Source organism: Myripristis murdjan, chromosome 3 (genome assembly GCF_902150065.1).
Source record: "Myripristis murdjan chromosome 3, fMyrMur1.1, whole genome shotgun sequence".
Classification (NCBI taxonomy): domain Eukaryota; kingdom Metazoa; phylum Chordata; class Actinopteri; order Holocentriformes; family Holocentridae; genus Myripristis; species Myripristis murdjan.
Window position 1 is genome coordinate 6,746,778 of NC_043982.1, and position 18,696 is coordinate 6,765,473.

General features: G+C 44.8%; 1 protein-coding gene across 1 annotated transcript in view; it reads right to left on the reverse strand.

Moving 5' to 3' along the window:
• zfhx3b (zinc finger homeobox 3b) overlaps nucleotides 1–18,696 on the reverse strand; it is a 151,399-nt gene that overhangs the window by 51,537 nt on the left and 81,166 nt on the right. Inside the window, 1 exon segment of the mRNA XM_030079176.1 lies at nucleotides 15,024–15,255. Coding sequence (XP_029935036.1) covers nucleotides 15,024–15,255 — 232 coding nt within the window.

An 18,696-nucleotide genomic window follows, 5' to 3' on the forward strand; every position in this document is an offset into this window, starting at 1 on the left:
ACAGATATAGAGCTGTGGACAAAGGGCTGCAGCACCGGCCCCCTCTGACCCTCCTCTCTGACCCCCTCCCCTCCACTCCCCCCCACCTCCCGCCCCTCCCTGGCCCCTGGTTGCCCTCCCATCCCCCGGGCTGTGTGTGAAAGTCCAGCTGGCGCAGTGTCAGCTCCAGCACCTCAGCTCAACATGGCTGAATTACAGGCCACATATTGTCTATGATATGGGGCCTGTCATCAATTTACATCCTCCAGTGGCGAAATGCACACACACACACACACACACACACACACACACACACATACCCAGTGATAAAGAGAAATCTGTTTTTTGCATTAATTCATATGATACAATGTCAAGTAACCCCCCACCCCCCCCAAAGACACAAACCAACAACACACACACACACACACACACACACACACACTTATAAATTGCAGTCACATCCCCCTGCTAGAAGGGGATGATAATTGCAGACGGCCAATAAATTACTACTGCCTCCACATCAATTATAAGCATCACGTCTGGCAATGAGGAAAATGAGATCTTGTGACAAATTTCATGAGGCTTGGCTGCCCAGCAGCCTTTCTTAACATGCTACAGATAGCAATCCCTTATCTAGCCTCTGTAATGGGGAGCTACGGATAGAGAGATGGAGCTGCAGCCATTTAATTAAAAAGCTGGGGGTGGGGGGCTGTAATTCATTGAAGAGGCCCAGGAAGGAGACAAAGCCTTTGTCTCCAATACATATTTTGCTCAATATTGTCACTCATCAGGGGCCAAGCTCGTGTCTCCTTTGACAGCAATTCTTAAGATTCTTTTTTTTTTGCCTTCTTTCTTCTCTTCACCATTTTCTCCTCTGTTTCCCTCTGTTTTTCACCCTCTTCTTTCCGTGTTTTTTATTTCCCAGGAGTCCACTGTAGTGTTTTCTCCACTGGGACTGCTCCAGTGTTTTTTACGAATGACTGCGGTGGACAGACAGTGGCACTGAATGAAATGGCCCCTGCACCTAATTGTATTCCCACCTGGGGAATGCGGGCAAGGGCGGAGGCTTCAAGAGCACAGCAATGAGGATTTATGGCAGATGGGGAGACGGCAAAATAAAACACCAAAAGGGATGGCTCTTAAATCTCATTCCCAGCGCAATATTCATTGCAGTTGCAATCGGGTGTGCTGATAGAGTGTTGAAAAAACGACCGCTGTGTTCAAATTATGGCTATACTCTCTACTAATATTTAACATCATTAGAAAATCATTAGAAAACCATCATAAAACCTGGGATTATGACCAGAGCATTAAACACAATGATTATTCAGTGTGTTCCTTCTTCGCTTTGCCTTGGAAATGAGATTTGCTCTGCCACGGCTATGTAGGGGAAAAGTAAGAATATTTTTCATAATTACTATAACATTTGAAAAACATTGGCCTGCATGCATTACTATACTATTATGCAGTTGTGTTTTTCCCCCCCGAAAGCGAAACGAGGCTTTGCATGCGATAGTATTAATGCATTTTCATGGAGGCATTAGCAGGCTAATGCACATATTTTACCATACCTCTACCATGCCAAATGTTAGCCATCATGCAGGTAGCATAGACGTGCACACAGTGTACAGTATGTGAATAGCATTGAAAGATTGTATTAAGGTACATTAGCTGGTGTTTTTTTTTTTTTTTTTTTGCTGTATCACCACTAACATCATCAAGTTGTGGTAGGATTAACAGAAGGTGGTGGGACATGAGATGGTCATGGGGTGCTGTCACAGCTGATCACTCGACTGCAGCTCATCCCTCTGCTGCAGGGGTGTGCTGTGGAGAGGCCACTAACCATTAACAAAACTGCAGCACAAACACGGCGGACAGAATTCAAAGGGGAACACCGGCTTCTTAGGGAAAGTGTCCGTGACCAAAGATGCAACAAATTTGGTTTCTGAGACTACATGGAGCTAGCACTACTCTGCTCGAAGAAAGGGAGGGCCAACAGTGTCAGAGTTGAGTCTTTAGTTTTTGGGATTTCTCGGCAGCCCCATTATCAACAGCAGCCATCAGCACAAAGATAAAAGATCCTAATGGAGCTGGTCCTGCTGGAGATGAAAGGTGCAGAGATGGCACACTCTGTTATGAATCCCTAATGCAGTCCATGTTTCTAAGAGAACAACTGACGCTCAGGCCCCTTTCACAGTCTTCCCTGCTTGGGGCCCGGGTGATAAAGGTCTACCATTCCTTGTCACTGAGTGCTAAGGTAGTAATCCCATGACCCTACTCTCAAAGTTTCTTACGCCCATCGCGAGGACAAACTGAACTCCTGAAATAACACCCCACCAAACCACTGAATTTAAGCACACAGTATGGTCAATGGCTGCTCTTTCAATGAACGATAGTTGCGTTGATAGCAATGAGAAATGTCAGAGAGCATAATTCTTGTCTGGCAATAAGCTCAAAATAAACATCTAGCTACCTTTGATGTGTGCTGAAGATAGTAAATCCTAGCAATACTCGCAAAAGCTAAAATATCCTTGCCTTCCAAAAGGTGTGACTGCGAACTGCAAGTTCTTTTGAGGTCAGGCAAAAACAGCAGGCTAATGTAAGAGCAATTCCTTGTCAAGCTTTTGAGAGTAATTGAACTGACACTTATGAGAATCAATGTTCTTTTGAATGCATTACTTGGCAGAAATTTGGGCTTTTGTCCTTTAAACTCTGCCAGCAAAAAAATGATGCCCTTCGAACAACAGGGAGAGGTGAAAATATATAGTGAGAGAAAAAGCAAGTCTTCTCTCCATTCCCTTTCACAGAGCCAAATGGATTCTGAGCACTTAATGCATTAATCAATCAATATCTCTCACTGTACATCAACAATGCGACCAAGTTATGAATGACCTTTGTAACAAAAAAATGACACTTTAATGCACACAAGATTGCTGCTAGCTTAGTAACTTGGGGCCCGGTTTTTATCACGCATGATTAAACCTTCACGAGGCAGAAGGCCATTAACAGTGCACTAAATACACTGAGGTTTGTCGCTGCACAATTTGCACATGGATTGTGGTGGATGTGGTGTCAGAGTGCAATCTAGGTCTGATCACCCAGAGGCCTCATTTATCTGCTCATTATTAGTTGATTGTACTAGTATAGCATTCAAAAAAATACAAGTCTGGAAACATTTCATAAATGTTTCTATTTAAATTCTACATGCTAAATTTTTTAAAAAAGTGTTTCTTTCTCTCCCAAATGTGGCTGAAGCATTGCAATTGCATTATAATTCGGTAAAAAAAAAAAAGCAGACTTGGTCATCAAGCAAAATAAGAATTGCACTTGCTTGCTCTGAGAAGATATTAAAGGTAAGTGCTCTTCTTTGTAGCATGGCTCAAGTGCTAATTTAAAGATGGCTCATATCTTTAGATAAAAGAACACATAAAAAACTCTCACTTGAGAGGAATCACTGTAAGTAGTGGGGTACACTCTAATGGCTGCACAGTGATAATCAGTTTCAATGTTACACCGCTGTTAAGGTCCATTGAATAATCAGAGCTAGATGGATTTACAGCTGCAGTTTTCTATTACCTGATAGTGGGGTACCACATCAAATCTCTCGCTCAAAGCAACCCATCGACTGAGAATGATTTCATAATACTAGAAATTAAAAAGCATTTTCTTCTGTTAAGACCAAGAGACAAACCTTTCATTGCGCATCTGCAAGCCCTTGTGACAAGAATGTCTTTGAACTTACTGAGCAATCAATTTCAATAGTTTCTTATTAAATGACTGAATACTTGAGATCTGATAATGCACATAAGAAAATATAGAGATGCTACTCCTGGGACAAAATGGGCTGCAGACAAAAGCAGGAAAAGGTTCATTTCTGACGCTACCTCTTAAAAAAAAAAAAAATGGGCATGCAGGCTTGACGGTGGTGGTTGTGGTGTTGGGGTAATATAAAATAAGAGGAGAAGTGGCTGTGGTGATCATGATGGGGGGTATCTTTCTGAACCCCCTCCTCAGCACTGGTGGAGCGTGGAAGTGAAGCGTGGAGACAGAGTGGAACGGACAGGAGCTGACTGCACGGAGAGCCAGAGAAAAGAAGAGCCCAGAATAGGAGCACAAACTAATGCTATTGTGGTCAGCACACAATGGATCTTGCAAAGTGACTGCAGAAGGCTGTTAAACAAAGACGACATTGCCGTTGGCTTTCCCCCACCCAATTAGATTCTTTCGCCCGGTTTTACATGACAAAAACACAGCCCATTTTTCCTAATTCTGGCTGCCATACTGGCCTCTGTACCACCTTAAATCTAGTAAAGCCTCCGAGTGCTGGCCTGTCTGGTGGACTGACAACGACCTGTGACATGGATTCAAACACATCCACTGTGTTCTCCGTTCTACGTCTCGCACACAAATATGTGCCCCGTCTCAACTTTCTCAAGTGCTTGAAATATTCAGCATTTCCATGAGAGAAACTTATTTTCAAAACACCCAATCATCAGGCATGTTCGGTGCAGTAACATCCATGGGTTTACAAATGTCCATGCTGAATGAGTGTTGATGGCTAGTCACGACCTCCCAATCTTAAATGTCTCTTAAAACAGTGTAGTTCTGTTTGAAAAGACATTAGTTTTCCATGACTTTCTGACACAGGCTTTTTTGAGGCCACCTCTCTCATTGTCCATATTTTCAAAATCACCGCACAACACTGGCCACAACATGACTACAGTTGGAAGATTTTTCATAATGGCCTGCTGTTACACAATGTAATTATATAAAATACCGATTTTATTAATGGAAATATGTAACTGTAAAGCATTTTACACATCCTGTGATTTGGTATTGGCCGCATACATACATGGGTAAACAATCTGTTCACCGTTTATACAGTTAATAATCTTTTTAGTCTCAATGCGACTAAAAAGATATGCAACCACCAGCAAAGTGTTGGTGTTCTTTTGGATCGACTGTTGCTTTTATTTCACTTATTTCAAACAAAATGCCTGAGTATTTCTGGCGAAAAGCTATTATATTCCTTTCAAACTAACTATTCAAGTCCACATGTTTCACGGAAAGGAGAGTATTAAAACTTCAAAAACAAGTGCATGACACCATCAGCCTCCTGAGTGGAAAGGAGAAAATCTTTTTATAGCAGCACTTGGTCTAACGTAGCGGCACAACTCTAAAGAGGGCTCCGAAATTGCATGTCCTTTCCTCTTGACTGTGCAACACAGCTGAATTGACTCGATACGCCGGGCTCTCCTGTATGCTTACTGAGCAAGTAGCATGAAAATTGACCTTTGCTTGCTTTCTAAACAGTGGATTATTAATCTTAATGCTTCAAATTGGTCAGGGTGGGTTTTTCTGCTGTTTCCAACATATTTGCCTTCTCAATCCTGTTGCTGTATGTGTCTTTTAAATTTGGTTCAAAATGAAAAAAATCTGCTTTACGGAACACCGAGGGGTCAACAAATAAACATGCCAAGAAGCGCAGAACAATAAAAAGGCATTAAAAACCCGTGTAAATTGCTACAGGATTTAGAAATCACCAGGCAATGATTGCATATGCAGTAACCGTTTTATATGCAATGTGTGAAACAAAGACAATTGGAAATTCAGAAACCAGACCTATGCTTTGGTCTGAGCAGTTTCTTCTTACTTACAGTACACACAAAAGAAATTTCTTATTTTGTTTGTGCTACAAGAATAAGGCCATTTTTTTCTTCTACTGTACTGTATTTACTGTAAGCAAAACAAGGGCCTTATGTGGTGCCTGTCAGTGGAAAACCACAGAGATGTGAAATTCTACTCCTTTATTCTGTGGAGAAATAGTCCCAGGCTGTATGTATTGTCCACACCACATCGCTATATACAGAATCACTAAGATATATAACATAATATAACATAATAGGTGGATAACACAGTGCCTTCCTAGATACAACCATGGCCTGAAATAATACACATCAGTCATTTTTGCACTTTGTATAATGACCTTTAAAAAACTACATTCCAATTGGTTTGAAGGCTGATGTTTTTGACATCGTGGTATGTTAAACACACTGTAAGACCATGTTCACCAATTGCCAACCACAAATGGTATTATTGCCACAATGTATCGCATAAGAATCTCCTGCTGATATCTGGATGGGAGCGGTTATGGCACCAAGTATTGATCCAATCCTCAGAAATGCTGCTAGCAAAAAAAAAAAAAAAAAAAAAAAAAAAGTTTTAAGTCCAAATCATGCATAATAGTGCTGCAATTTTTTCCCCCTCTTCCTAGTAGGCACGCGGGAAATTTATCTCTTCAGTGTGCATTTACAATGCTAAATGCCTGGCTCCTCATTCATTTTCCCTTACTTAAATATCATCCATCACTACGCTCAGCCAGGCTCCTCTGGTCCAAATGGGCAGTGGAGAGAATGTATCCAGAGCCAGCTAATAAAACAGCAGCGACAGAGCAGTGTGTCTAGCCAGACAAAGAGAGACTGTGAGGGATAGGCCATTCGTCGGACCAGGAGGGACACCATAAATCTGGCCGAGTTAAACGGTAGGAATGTCCAAGTTTGTCAAAAACAAATACTATTTTGTCTCAGATCGTCACTGGGCAGACGATCACATCTGGTTAAACAGAGTCAGGCTGTGGGCACTGCTCCCTCGAAATCCAGACTTCCTTTCTTTAACAAACAGTGCCTTCACAGGATCACTGCTGGCCAGTTGGTTGCCACCACACAGCGAGACAGTGTCTGCGTGCTGCTCATCCACCGCAATGCTCTTCACAATGCTCCCTCCCAGATGACCACTGTGCCATTGTGTTTCAGGTTCGTAGGGGAATTCCCTGGAAGTACGCAGGCACACTGTACAAACCTGAAGGTGTTCTCTAATCAATGGCAGCCCCACAGCACTGAGGCTGACAGCAGAGCGGCTCTGGGAGGCTAGGGGCAGTGGGAGAATTCCTGTCTATGTGGCAGACATCGAGCCATGCAACGCGGGTGTAAGCATGACAACGGCTGTGGGAAACGGGCTCAAGCAGAATGGTGCCAAACACCTGGCAGTGGAAAGTTCCCTCTAATGTCATACATAACCATCACCAACCCAGAGCCTCCCTCCCACTCATATTTCCTTTTGTATTTTTCACCAAACTCATCCATTTCTCTTCAACCCCCCCCTGCTCTCACCCTCCCCAGGTGGTGTGTAGTGTATTGTCAAGCACAGCCTGAATCAATGGCTGTTGCTCACGCCCACAGGTAAAGGTTAGGAAGGTTCACTATTGAATTATTCCTGCACTTCTCTCACCGTTGCCATCTGCCTGGCTGCTTTTAGTTGATGTGGTTGAGGCACTGGAGGGGGCTCCTCTTGCTAATACACTCAAACGTGGATACATGCGCATGTGTTGAGTGTGTGCGCATGCACAAGCGTGTTACATGTGTGTGCACATGCATGTTCTGTGTCTGTGAGGTGTTTTTTTCCCCCCCCGTATATAACCAAAACGCAGGCGTTCATGCATAAACATTATACACATGTGTATGTGTACACACACAGATTTGTCCAGCAGTCTTCCCTCGCTATCAGAGAGTGGATAATGAATCACAACATCTGTGCTTTCAGCCAGTCTTTGTTTCATCTGCCTTTATTCTAATGGAGGCTTCGGAGTGTGAGGGCAACATGCTGCTGGATAGGGCATCCTTCACTCTCTGGTTTTGTTTTGCTGTCAGCGAGGCTGATCGTCTCTGCTGGACCCAGGGTGAACTCATCCATAGCACAGATCATGCCCTTTGATCCACCAGCTCTCTCTGGGGGGCAGAAACGGCCTTATTAAAAACGACTAAATAAAACTTTCCTTGCTTCGATTCAATAGTTCCCAAACTTTACCCCCACTCCTTCTCTGATGCTGCCTATGGTCAAATTGAGCTGCCTTCATTCTGACAGCTAGTAGTGCTGCTCATGCAATGCTAAAAGATAGCAACAAATGAAGCAATCTAAGTGTTTAACAATTTATTGGTTCTAGTTCCTAGACTACCTGGCATATACTCGCACTACAATCAATATCATAGATCAAGACATGCTGGGTGTAAGATCATAATGTGCGCCTTGAGGGGGGAGTCCAAGCAAGATGCATACAGAAAACTCATGAAAGAATAAAAATATTACAACTACACATTATCAGTCTACAGATAGGCCACATTACAAAAACTGGACCTAAAGTATATTGCAACCGCAAGCGCAACATTGATTTACCAATATGTACGTGCTTGTTATGTAAACTTTGTATGCAGTCAAGTAATATGAGTCTGATATTGACAAATTGACAGTGGTGCTTGGTGATTATAGCCACACTGGAAAGAGTCACTTTAGGCATCTTGGTTACACTAATGGAGCTGCAGTTTGCAATATGACTTTCGGCAAAATAATGAGAGGAGGAAGAGCTGGCCATGATGCAAAGCTCCGCTGTAACAGTATTGTATAGGCAAAGAAAAACAAGCTGTGCGTTAGGTCTGTCTGCCATGATTTCATAAGGAAGAGTCACTGCAGACATGAAAACGTGTCATGCTCCTCTCTCATACCTGTATGGTAATGACACGGCTGCTCCTATAATTAAACCCATCACAGCCGCTCTGTCCTCGTCACCCCATCTATTCTTTCTTCCGTTATCAGTATCCACAAACTTCCCACCCTGAGCCCTGACTGACAGCCCCCGGTGGAGGCTGTGGTCACTTTGTGTGAGTGACATGAGGGGCAGCAGGGCTACTGCATTACCTCCTTCCCTCCCCTCTGAACTGCAACCCAGCACCCCACGCCACCGATCGCCACCTCTGCTCCAATATCCAGCAGCACAGCCTCCGGGCCTGAAAATAGAACTCATTAACACGTTTAGTAAGTACAAATGAGATGACTGTCTCCTGATGGACTGTCTATCTTTTGGATCAGCTTTCAAGGAGAGTGTCTGGTAATGACAGGAGAGAGGGAAACCAATATTATAATGTGCTGCCAGTCTCCTCTGAAAATGGGCTTGATGACAGGGAGAGCCTCTCGCACCCACACACTGCCTGATTGTCTGTGCGGACACCTATGTGTGTGCTCATTTATGGGTGTGCGTGTGTGCAAAAGAAAATCTGCCGCATATTTGCACCCACGTGGCATAACTGACACTGAAATCCCACACAGGGTATAAAACATAGAGAGCACACACCGCCAGGTGAACTCGGCATGGACAAATCTCCCTATGCAAAAAGGTTCTCTGTGTTAGAGGCACCTAATACAGAGAGGATCTGCAACTACCTTCTCTCTCTCTCTTTTTTTTTTTTTAGGATGATTCAAGTTTATTTAGGATGGGAATAAAACAACCAGCTCATTTATCTTCTATTGCCCACCCTTTTCCTCATTGAAATTTATCACTCATCTGGACTTCCCTCATTAACTCTCTTCTTGTCTATCAATACCCTGGTTGACATTTATGCTGCTGCTGTCCTCAGTGAGCCAGATCTCTTGAGCAGGCTGGCACACCCCGATCCTGACTTTGTCCAGCCAGGAACCAGAGCGATCCAGTATTTACAGCGCTAGGGTTCAGTTAGGACAGGCAGGAAAAATCTGGACACAAGCCGTTTTGATTCACAGCCTATCCCAGAATAGAATGGTGGCTTTCTGGTCAATTTGCTATTACAGGATGAGCCAGTAGAGGAATTCATACCAAGCCTATCCATAAGGCAGGGGGAAAGAACAGCCTTGCTTGTGTGAGTTCGGACAGCAGGGTCATATGAATGCTGCTGGACAACTGGAAAATCTATAAAGCCATCATTTTGACTTTTTTAATAAATGTCTAGTCTTTTATAATATTTTCAAAATGAAAAGTAATGTATTTATGAATTTCCTGCCACGTTCTGCGGACAGCAAACAATTTCCTATGTTGCCTAGATGCCCTTCGGCCGTGGATTAGAAGGCAGGCGACTGACAGAAGCCTGACTGGGCTGCAGGCCCTCTGGGGCCCTACTCATCCTGGCCTGAGCAGGCCTCATCCTCATATCCACTCTGCATCACAAGGGCAATAACAGCCTTTATTAAAAGCGTATTGCAGCACTGTCTGTCTATGCAACTCACTTTCAGATTGACCATAATGTGGCATGGAGAAGGGGTCTAGTGGTTAGGGGCTACAATATCCTGTTTCTGGAAAGGTTTACTTTGCATTTTAACAAGCATGAATAAAGGAAGACATTCCAGAAATGGCTGCCGTCTGTTTTGCTCTTGCCTGTGGGGAGAGAAGGAGCTCGGACTATGGCCCCTGCATACCATCAGAGCGTGGCCTGGCTCACCCCTGCTTTTACCTGGCTTCTGCAGCTTTAGCCCAAACACAGGGCCCACAGATAGGTGAAGCATTTTAGCAGGGCAGCGTACAGCCAAGATATTACGGCACATGAAAGGGATGAGAACCAAAAGGGCAAGTTCAATATATTGCATAAGGCGACGGTGACACATCTTACATGCCAGACATGAACCTCAGTGTGGGCTGCAAGGTACTGGTCAACCCTAAAATATGAGTGCTTTTTCTGCATTTTCCTTATTAGTGCATTTTTCTATGTCACAACCCTTGGCCAGCTTTTTTGGAGAGTCTAGAGAATTATGCATGAGGCAGAGGGAGGCGTGTGGGGAGGGATGAGGAATGCCTCTGTTGTCAGGACAGGCCTTGCTATTAGGTGTGTGACCCTGAAAGCGCACCCCTTTTAGCGAAACAAGCAATGGATCTCAAATTGGATACCACTATTACGGAGTAATTTGTATGCATCCTTTGGTCTCATTTCCATTTAACAATGCACACGGCTCCTCTCTAACTGGTCATTAACAGTAACGCTGATCTAACTTGGAGGTGTACATTCCTGCTCCGAGCCCTCAGGGTGCGGTGGTGCACCACGGTTAAACATGGCAACTGCGGAGTCAAAGAAAGATAACCCCTCCCCTGACCAGTCTTCACCCCTGAATGCCCAGGCCTCTGTGTCTACACAGACAGTAGACAATGACTGGTGGCTGCCCAGGCGGCCCCAGCCCCAGCCTTCTCCTTCCCAGCCTCCCAGGCTCACAGACAGGGATTTCCTCCTGTGATGAGAGCCAAGCTGTCACAGCCCAGCGATCAAGGGCCTGCCATCTGTGACTGAGGCAGATTTACAGCAGGAGCTAATCCACGCTGTCAGCCACGTTTGTTCTCCATCTCGGCTTCCTCCACACACGTACACAAAAATGCACTGGACAAGTATGCTGAAAAACACTCATATTTTTACACCTGTAAAATGTTTCCTCTCGTACGCACAAACAAATACAGAGTCCCCCCCTCCCAACCCCTCCACCCCCCGTGCCCCTCCACACACACAGACACACACACACCCCACAAACACTGCATGCGGAGGGGCATCCACCCTTTGGTGCAATTTAACTTTGCCCTTTTTTAACGGCATGATCTCATTCTGTTCTGTGCTCAAAAAATAACTTTACTCGATTAAATGTTATAAAATGAGAAACCTCAATGTGTCATTGAGCTATATGCCCTGGTGAACATCACTCATAAGAAATAGGGTCATCATACGCTAAAGTGTCATAAAAGCGCTCACACGCAAGCTTCCCAAACCTTCTTCCCCCTTCTCTCTCTCTCTTTCTCTCTCTCTCTCACACACACACCCCCTTTGCTTTACTTGACAGTCAACTGACTTATTTCTCTTCCATAACCACAATAACCTTACCTCTCATCATTACTAATATTAACCTTTACTGACATTAACATGACACTAGCTCTAAAATTAACTCTAACCTCTAAGCCTAAAAATACATCTTTCCCTCATTTTGTCAAACCGACTGTCCTCACTAGTGAACACTTTTTTCTTCCTCCCCCTCTCAATGGCACACACACACAAACACACTTTTGACCTGAATATCTCTCCTTCACTCTGTTGTTTGTGTACCAACAAGCTAGCGTCGGTTCACTGTGTTGGTTCAGCGCAGCTTTATTTTTGTGGTCTCTTCACATGGGCCAGCTGAGTGGGGCTGGGGTCCCTCTGAGGCCTCTTTTGTTTCCCCACACAGAAAGGGTTAAAGAAGACAAATGGAGGCCGAGCCACAGAGCAACATGCCTAACCAGCACATTTTCAGTATGGGCAAGAATTAAAACAATGCATGCGTTTTATCCTTCCATTGGTCTAATTGGAGGGGAAATTCATTTCTGCTGCCCTTGCTCTCCTTGGACGCCCAGCCCAGGGGAGAAATGTGGCATCAAATCCCCTCTGTCCGCCTCTGCTGCATCCTCATAGGGCGCTACAGTGTGTAAACTGGTTAAGTGTGAAACACACCAGATAATGCTTGAATTAGTCTCATTCTATGGCTGTCATAGAAATGTATGCGTTGTTCAACATGTACAGTTGATCATGACTCAAAGACATTATTGTACACATGAGGAGACCCGGGGGATTTTTTTTTTTTGAACTGCAGTACAGGAACAGTTATGCCATGCTACTATCCCATACCACATCTCAGTATGATGTGGTCACATCTTTGATGCTACGCTGTGAGCTCATGGGGCTAGCGCAGGGGGACTGCTGCTTTAAGGGGATCCCAGGCAGGCTAGTAGTCCAGCACCTAACACCAGTAGAGCAGCGCTCGCAGGATCACAGCACAGCAGTGTGCTAAGGAATTACTGTCTAGGTGACCCAGAAATCCAGGGGCAACTTTGTTTTAACAAGCCGGGGAACCTTCCGCGACTTTAGCAACTATGCCCCGACCACAAAAAAGAACCTGTGCCTCAGAAGAGCCAGCGAAGAGGAAATTAAATATTATACTGAGAGGGAATGGTTTGCCCCTAGGGGAGGGGTGGGGGTCTGAGGTGGACTGGGGCAGCTGATGCTAGTGGGACAAGGCACTGGAGGGGTGAAATGGTAATTTGGAAGTGAGGGGTGTGGAGTTGAATTTGCAGGATTAATGCTTACTGATGAAGAGGCATGCTCATTATCAGGATAATTTGATAGTACAGAATTCATTTCATTTAATGCACCTTTAAGAGCTGTGCTAGCCCCATGAGCTCACAAAGCACCTTACAGAATTTATTCCATTTAATGCTCCCTTAAACAAAAGAAATGGGGCTAGTGGAGGAGGAACTAAAACAGATCTCAGTGATCATCGTCATCTGTTAAAGAGAGTGTCTCATATGTATCCAGCTCTATGTGAAGAAAAGAATGGATTTCTCTTGCCCATACATACATACCCTAATTTTTCAGATCCTGCCCTATGGACCCAGAATACTGTGACCAAAACAATTAAAGTAAAACCAGGAAAATATCTAAAACAAGCAAAATAAGGGAAGGCGTGACAATAATCACAAATAGATAAATCATTATCATCACACACAATCAGCCTGAAAGTCATGAACTCTAAAAGTTCGGCTCACTGGCATCTTGAATCATAGTCAAATTCAGTCCCGTTATATTTTGTTCCATCTGTTAGTTATTTCACAGTCTATGATTTAGTCTGGTCAAGTTAGTGGGCAATTCTGTAGTTTGATGCAGCTCCGCAGGGGAGCGCCTCAGTTTACATGCGTGTGTGCGTGTACATGTGTTTATGTGTGTGTGTGTGTGTGTGCGCTAGTACTGCCCACACACACAGCCCCACTGCAGGGGCCCATTACCCAACCAACAGCCAGCTAGCCTCCTTCATTCTCATAAACATGGGCATCCATTAATGCACATCAAAGGTTAGACAAGAAAAAAAAAAACACATTTATGAAAAAAAAAAAAGAGAGAAAACTCCACACTTGTTTGCAAAGCACACCATCGCTGCTTCTACCCTGAACAAACACAAACACAGAATTTCCACCCCCCCCCCATCCCCACCACACCCCCCAACCTTTTTAACCTAAATGGACCTTCCTCCTTCCTTTGCATGTTCACTTGTCCACTGTACTGGAGTCATTAACATATTTGGAGTGCAGCGAGCAGAAAGCTTAATTGTCCCTAATTGCTCGGCTAAATATGTTCTCTAATGATTTGCTTCAGATCTGTGACTGCCTTTTGCGCAATTTCCCGGCCGCTGGCTTCATTATCCCTGCCTCCTTGGAACAAAGCATCTTCACAGGCTGGCCTTTTTTTCCCCCCACATAACACAGACAGTGAGTGTGTGTGCGAGGGTAGTAATGGTTCCCTGTTGGAGGGACACACAATGGAGCTCCTTTGTCAGGGCACAGGAGTTAAAGTGATTAGAAAGCCAAATCTCGGCTAAGAAAGAGTGTTAATTGACCGCAGCTCACTCTTTTTAATCAGTCCATAATAAATGAGCAGTCGAGGCCCTTTGTTTTAGCCGTGCTGCTGCTGTTGCAGCTGGGTCTGTTTTCTCTGGTACTTGTTGTTGCTGCAGCTGCTGCTGTTGTCGGGCTCCTCCTCCTCTGGCCTTAACACTGTGTTTCAATATGTCTTTAATGGCTGAATTGGACAGCCTTCTCGCTCCCATTAACCAGGGCCTCTGCTTTGACTGGGGGAGACAGCCCTTGCAGGAATATTTTGTCAGAATAATATATCTTGGCGAAACTATAAAACTAATACCTAAAATATATTCAGACAATACACTTACATTTATAATAATAAGAGGGGATTTAGAATCAAATTGCAAGATGTATAACTTTGTTCCCAGTATTTTTGTTTAAAAAAAAATTTTTTTTTTTACCTCTACATAGGAACAAAACTTGATTCAATTCTCAGTTTTGTTATAATTCACTCAATTCAAACTGAAGATTTGTGATGCCTGAAAATGCTGATGCCTGATTGACTTAAATGCTGCCATAATTCAAGCACAGCTTTACCACCTTATCATTACTTTTAGGCCAACCAAAACCTACAACAGCACCAAGGGAGAAGCGAATGCACGAGTGGACAAGACAAAAGACGTGTGTGCATGTGTGTGCTACACGTGTGTGAGAGAGGGAGTGGTGTAGATAAGGAGAGCAAGTGCGAAAGAAGACAGGACAGTTAAAGAGAGGCTAAAACGGGGGGGGGGGGGGGGGGGGGGCAAGGGTATGGCTTCCCGTCTCTGACCTGTATCTGACGAGGGGCATTTGCGAATGGTGAAGATGGAGCTGAGGTCGTCCTCGTCCTCCGGCAGGCCCTTCTGCAGGCGCTGGAGCTTCCTGAGGCTCTCGCTGCGCTGGTGCTTCATGGAGCGCACGTGCTGGATCAGGTTGAGCTTGGCCTTGGTCGAGTAGTTGCACAGCACACAGTGGTAGTAGCAGGCATCGCCCTCCACCGCGTTCTCATGCTGCTGCAGGTGCTGTGGGAGGGGAACCGAGAAAGAGAGACAGACAGACAGATAGAATGAGGGAGAGAGCGAGAGCGAGAGAGAGAGAGCGAGAGAGAGAGAGAGATTATTACAGATGGCAGATAGCTGGCTAGGCACCACCGACTCACTTTCACTCACACAGTTGGCAAATGAACAAATCAATTCCCAATCACAGCCCTGTTGTTTAACATCCAGACCTCTTCCACTTCAGGACAACTGTTTGGACTGCGCACTTTGTCTGCGTGAGTGTCTGTATCAGCGGGCTAACAGGACAGGAGAGGTCTGGGAGGCACGCAAGTCTCAGGAGCCCAAAGGCGGGCAACGCTCACACAATCAGCCACCCTTTAGAAGCCATGGGGTCTGCAGCCTCGCAGACGGAAGGGAGCATTGATCCCCTTCACTCAACAGAAGCCTCCCGTCTCTGAAAAGGAAACTCCAAACATCTGCCTGTTTCACGCATGGGATGCTAAATATTGATCACGGCGAGTCAAATGCTCACTCTCTCGCAGGGAAAGAGAGGCAAAGTCGGGCGGCGCTGAGGCAGAAGGGGGAGCAAGCGCACTTGGAGGCAATCTGGAACATTCCGCGACAGGAGGACAGCCTTCAGAAGACAGGAAATCGGCCCTTGTATTGACCTGTCAACCCCGGCGCTTCCTCCAGGACTCCACGGCGGCCCTCGCCCACCCCTCGGCGCACCCTCTGCGGTGTCACAACGCGCCCCGCGCCCCGTAGTGACACGGCGCCGCCACAATCTCTCGTCACACCACAGAGCTCCAGTCTAATTACCTCCTACATGGCTCAATCAATGATGCAAGGCCAACACAATATGGCTGGGCCCGGGGTGTGCAGCAGAGATATTGACCATTATCCTAAAGCATCACACTGATTGTTTCTGCATGTTTACAATGAAAGCCCCTGCCTCGGTATGGCCACTTGTCTCATGCCTGTCATGCTGTTCCTATATCCAGCCCTGGAATCTCGCTGTGGATATCTATGGCTGCAATCGATGTCAATCACCAAAAGTTCTTCTCCTCTTTTTGTACCAATCCGGCAGTGAGGCCAAACAAACAGTTCGCCGTTAGACAGAGACCCATAATAAAGCAAAATAAATCATGTACCGCACATCTATGATGAATGCAATCTTCCCTTTGCTAACAAATACAATAAAACCCACTTGAACTATGAATACATGAAAAGATTGCTCATGGATAGATGATTTAAAAGCTTTTGAGATGTAGATGTACACGGTGATGACAATTCTATAATTAAGGACATAAAGAAATGCTACTGAATCCATTTCATACTGAATTAATCCTCCTATCCATAACAATTGCCACTGCCACATCATGTAAACATGAATATTACCTTGCCCTGGGAATAAGTTAATCACCCAAATCATAACAGTGCTGAACACTTGTTATTTCTGTTGAAAGTTGGGTCCACTCGGTATTTCAGGTCAGATTTTCCTAATAATTTTGCATTCAAGAGCATAACACTCCCTGTGTTGATCTACCATATACACCACCCCCGCACTCACACAAAGGTCGAGAAAAACAAAATGATTCATTAGGAGAAAACTGAACTGGCTGGCCCTGCACTGGGCGACCTGTTTGGATGGCTGGAAAATGCAAAAGCAATGGAAACATTAGACATTTAACCACATTACATTTGAATCAGGTGTTGACAGCGTGGCGGAAAAAAAAAATCATAACAATATTATGCCCCTCCCCCCTCAAAATGCTCTTGTCCTTTTCTCCTAATGTTTAATTTTCTGGCAATATTGTAATATTGCTATGGGGTTTTTCTGGGCAATTGTATTCCATTCTCCTTGGTTTCATATTTCTCACTTCTACACCTAAAATGTGCATTAAGACACCGCTTCCAGGAAAAGGAATAGGAGTTTTTTTCCCCCTTTTTGTGAGCCCCACAGCTCGGTGTAATAGAGTTATTAGGTGATTGTAAAAGCCTCTGTGTCTCTGTGTGCTCTCCTTTCTCGCCTCGTTTGAAGCCATCCATGATGTCATTGAATAGGTGCTGCTGGATATTGTAGGAGCCCTCCTCCTCCTCCACCCCCTCCCGCGCTGTGCACACATATTGCATCAGAACGAAGGTAGAGAAACCTGAGAGACAGATTCAATTGTAGATAACACCAAATCCATCGTGCAAACTGTTTTTTAGTCATAGCAGATGTCTTGAATTAAAAGAGAGAGTTCTTACTGCATATGACTCAAGGCTCCAAAAAAGCTACAAGATCAAAAAAAAAAAAAAAAAAAAAAAAAAAATGACAGCACCTGACCTAAACTTCAAAGCTGGTCTCGGGAGGTAGAAAAAAAAATCCTGGGAGTTTTACAGTTTCTCATAAAAAGCGCACGGTTTATATAGGAGTGAACCTGAGACTGCCTGCTGCAGAATAGGCCATAATTCACTATAAACCTTACTGGCCAGGAAGATGGGCTCAACAAGGCCAAAACTGGCCTCCTCTGGGGCTCGCAGCCCTACCTCCTACTTCAAATGGTAACACCTGTAAGCCACCGCGTTCACCATTTCTGGTCTGGCCATGAACCAAGGCGGTCGGGGGGTGGGGGGGTTATTTGAGAGTGGATGAATGAGGTATGAGATCCAACCAGTGAAGAGTGATCAGTGAAGTGGCCCCTGTTCCTGCAGTATTGCGGAGAGAGCCAAAGCAAAATGACACCACGGGGCTTCAGAGACCAGAACACGCTTCACCCATGAGAACAACAACCTTCTGATCATCACATGCACAAACTCTCTCTAACATGGATTCTCACTGGATTCCAAAGAAATTATCCACGTGAGAGACACTAGAGATCATATCTAGAAGCACAAATACAGTATGGACACAGTATGCTCTCAGTGTCTCCCTTTCTCTCTCTCTCTCTCTCACACACACACACACACACACTTTGAATGTGAAACATAATAATGCATGAGACAGGGCCTATGTCTGTTTCCTATGATCCTGCAATGAAGCCCCTAGTTGATAAATCACCTCCAACTGGAGAGCAGGAATTTGGCGGCTTAATGAAAAAGTCATGTTGGGAGAGCTGGGAGGAGTAGGCTGCCTGGCTCTGGGGTTTCTGAGCGCCCTACTGAGGCCCCAACAGGAGGGGAGCTGTGGAGCAGGACTGAGGGAAGCTGGCTAAAACTGTTGCATGGCTTCAATTTCTCTTCAATTCCATTTAATTGACTGGGAATTTACAGCAGTCATATAGGAGGCATATAGGAGATTCAGCCGGGCAAGTATAAATGTGTCTGAGCCTGGATGGAGTGATGGACTCAGCAGCAGTAAGGAGGAGAGACATGCTGTGTGTGCATGTGAGAGTGTGTGTGTGTGTGTGTGTGATTTTACAGACAAGGGAAACTCTATAAAGCACACTATGGAGAGTGCTTTAAGACACATCCATTTTAGGT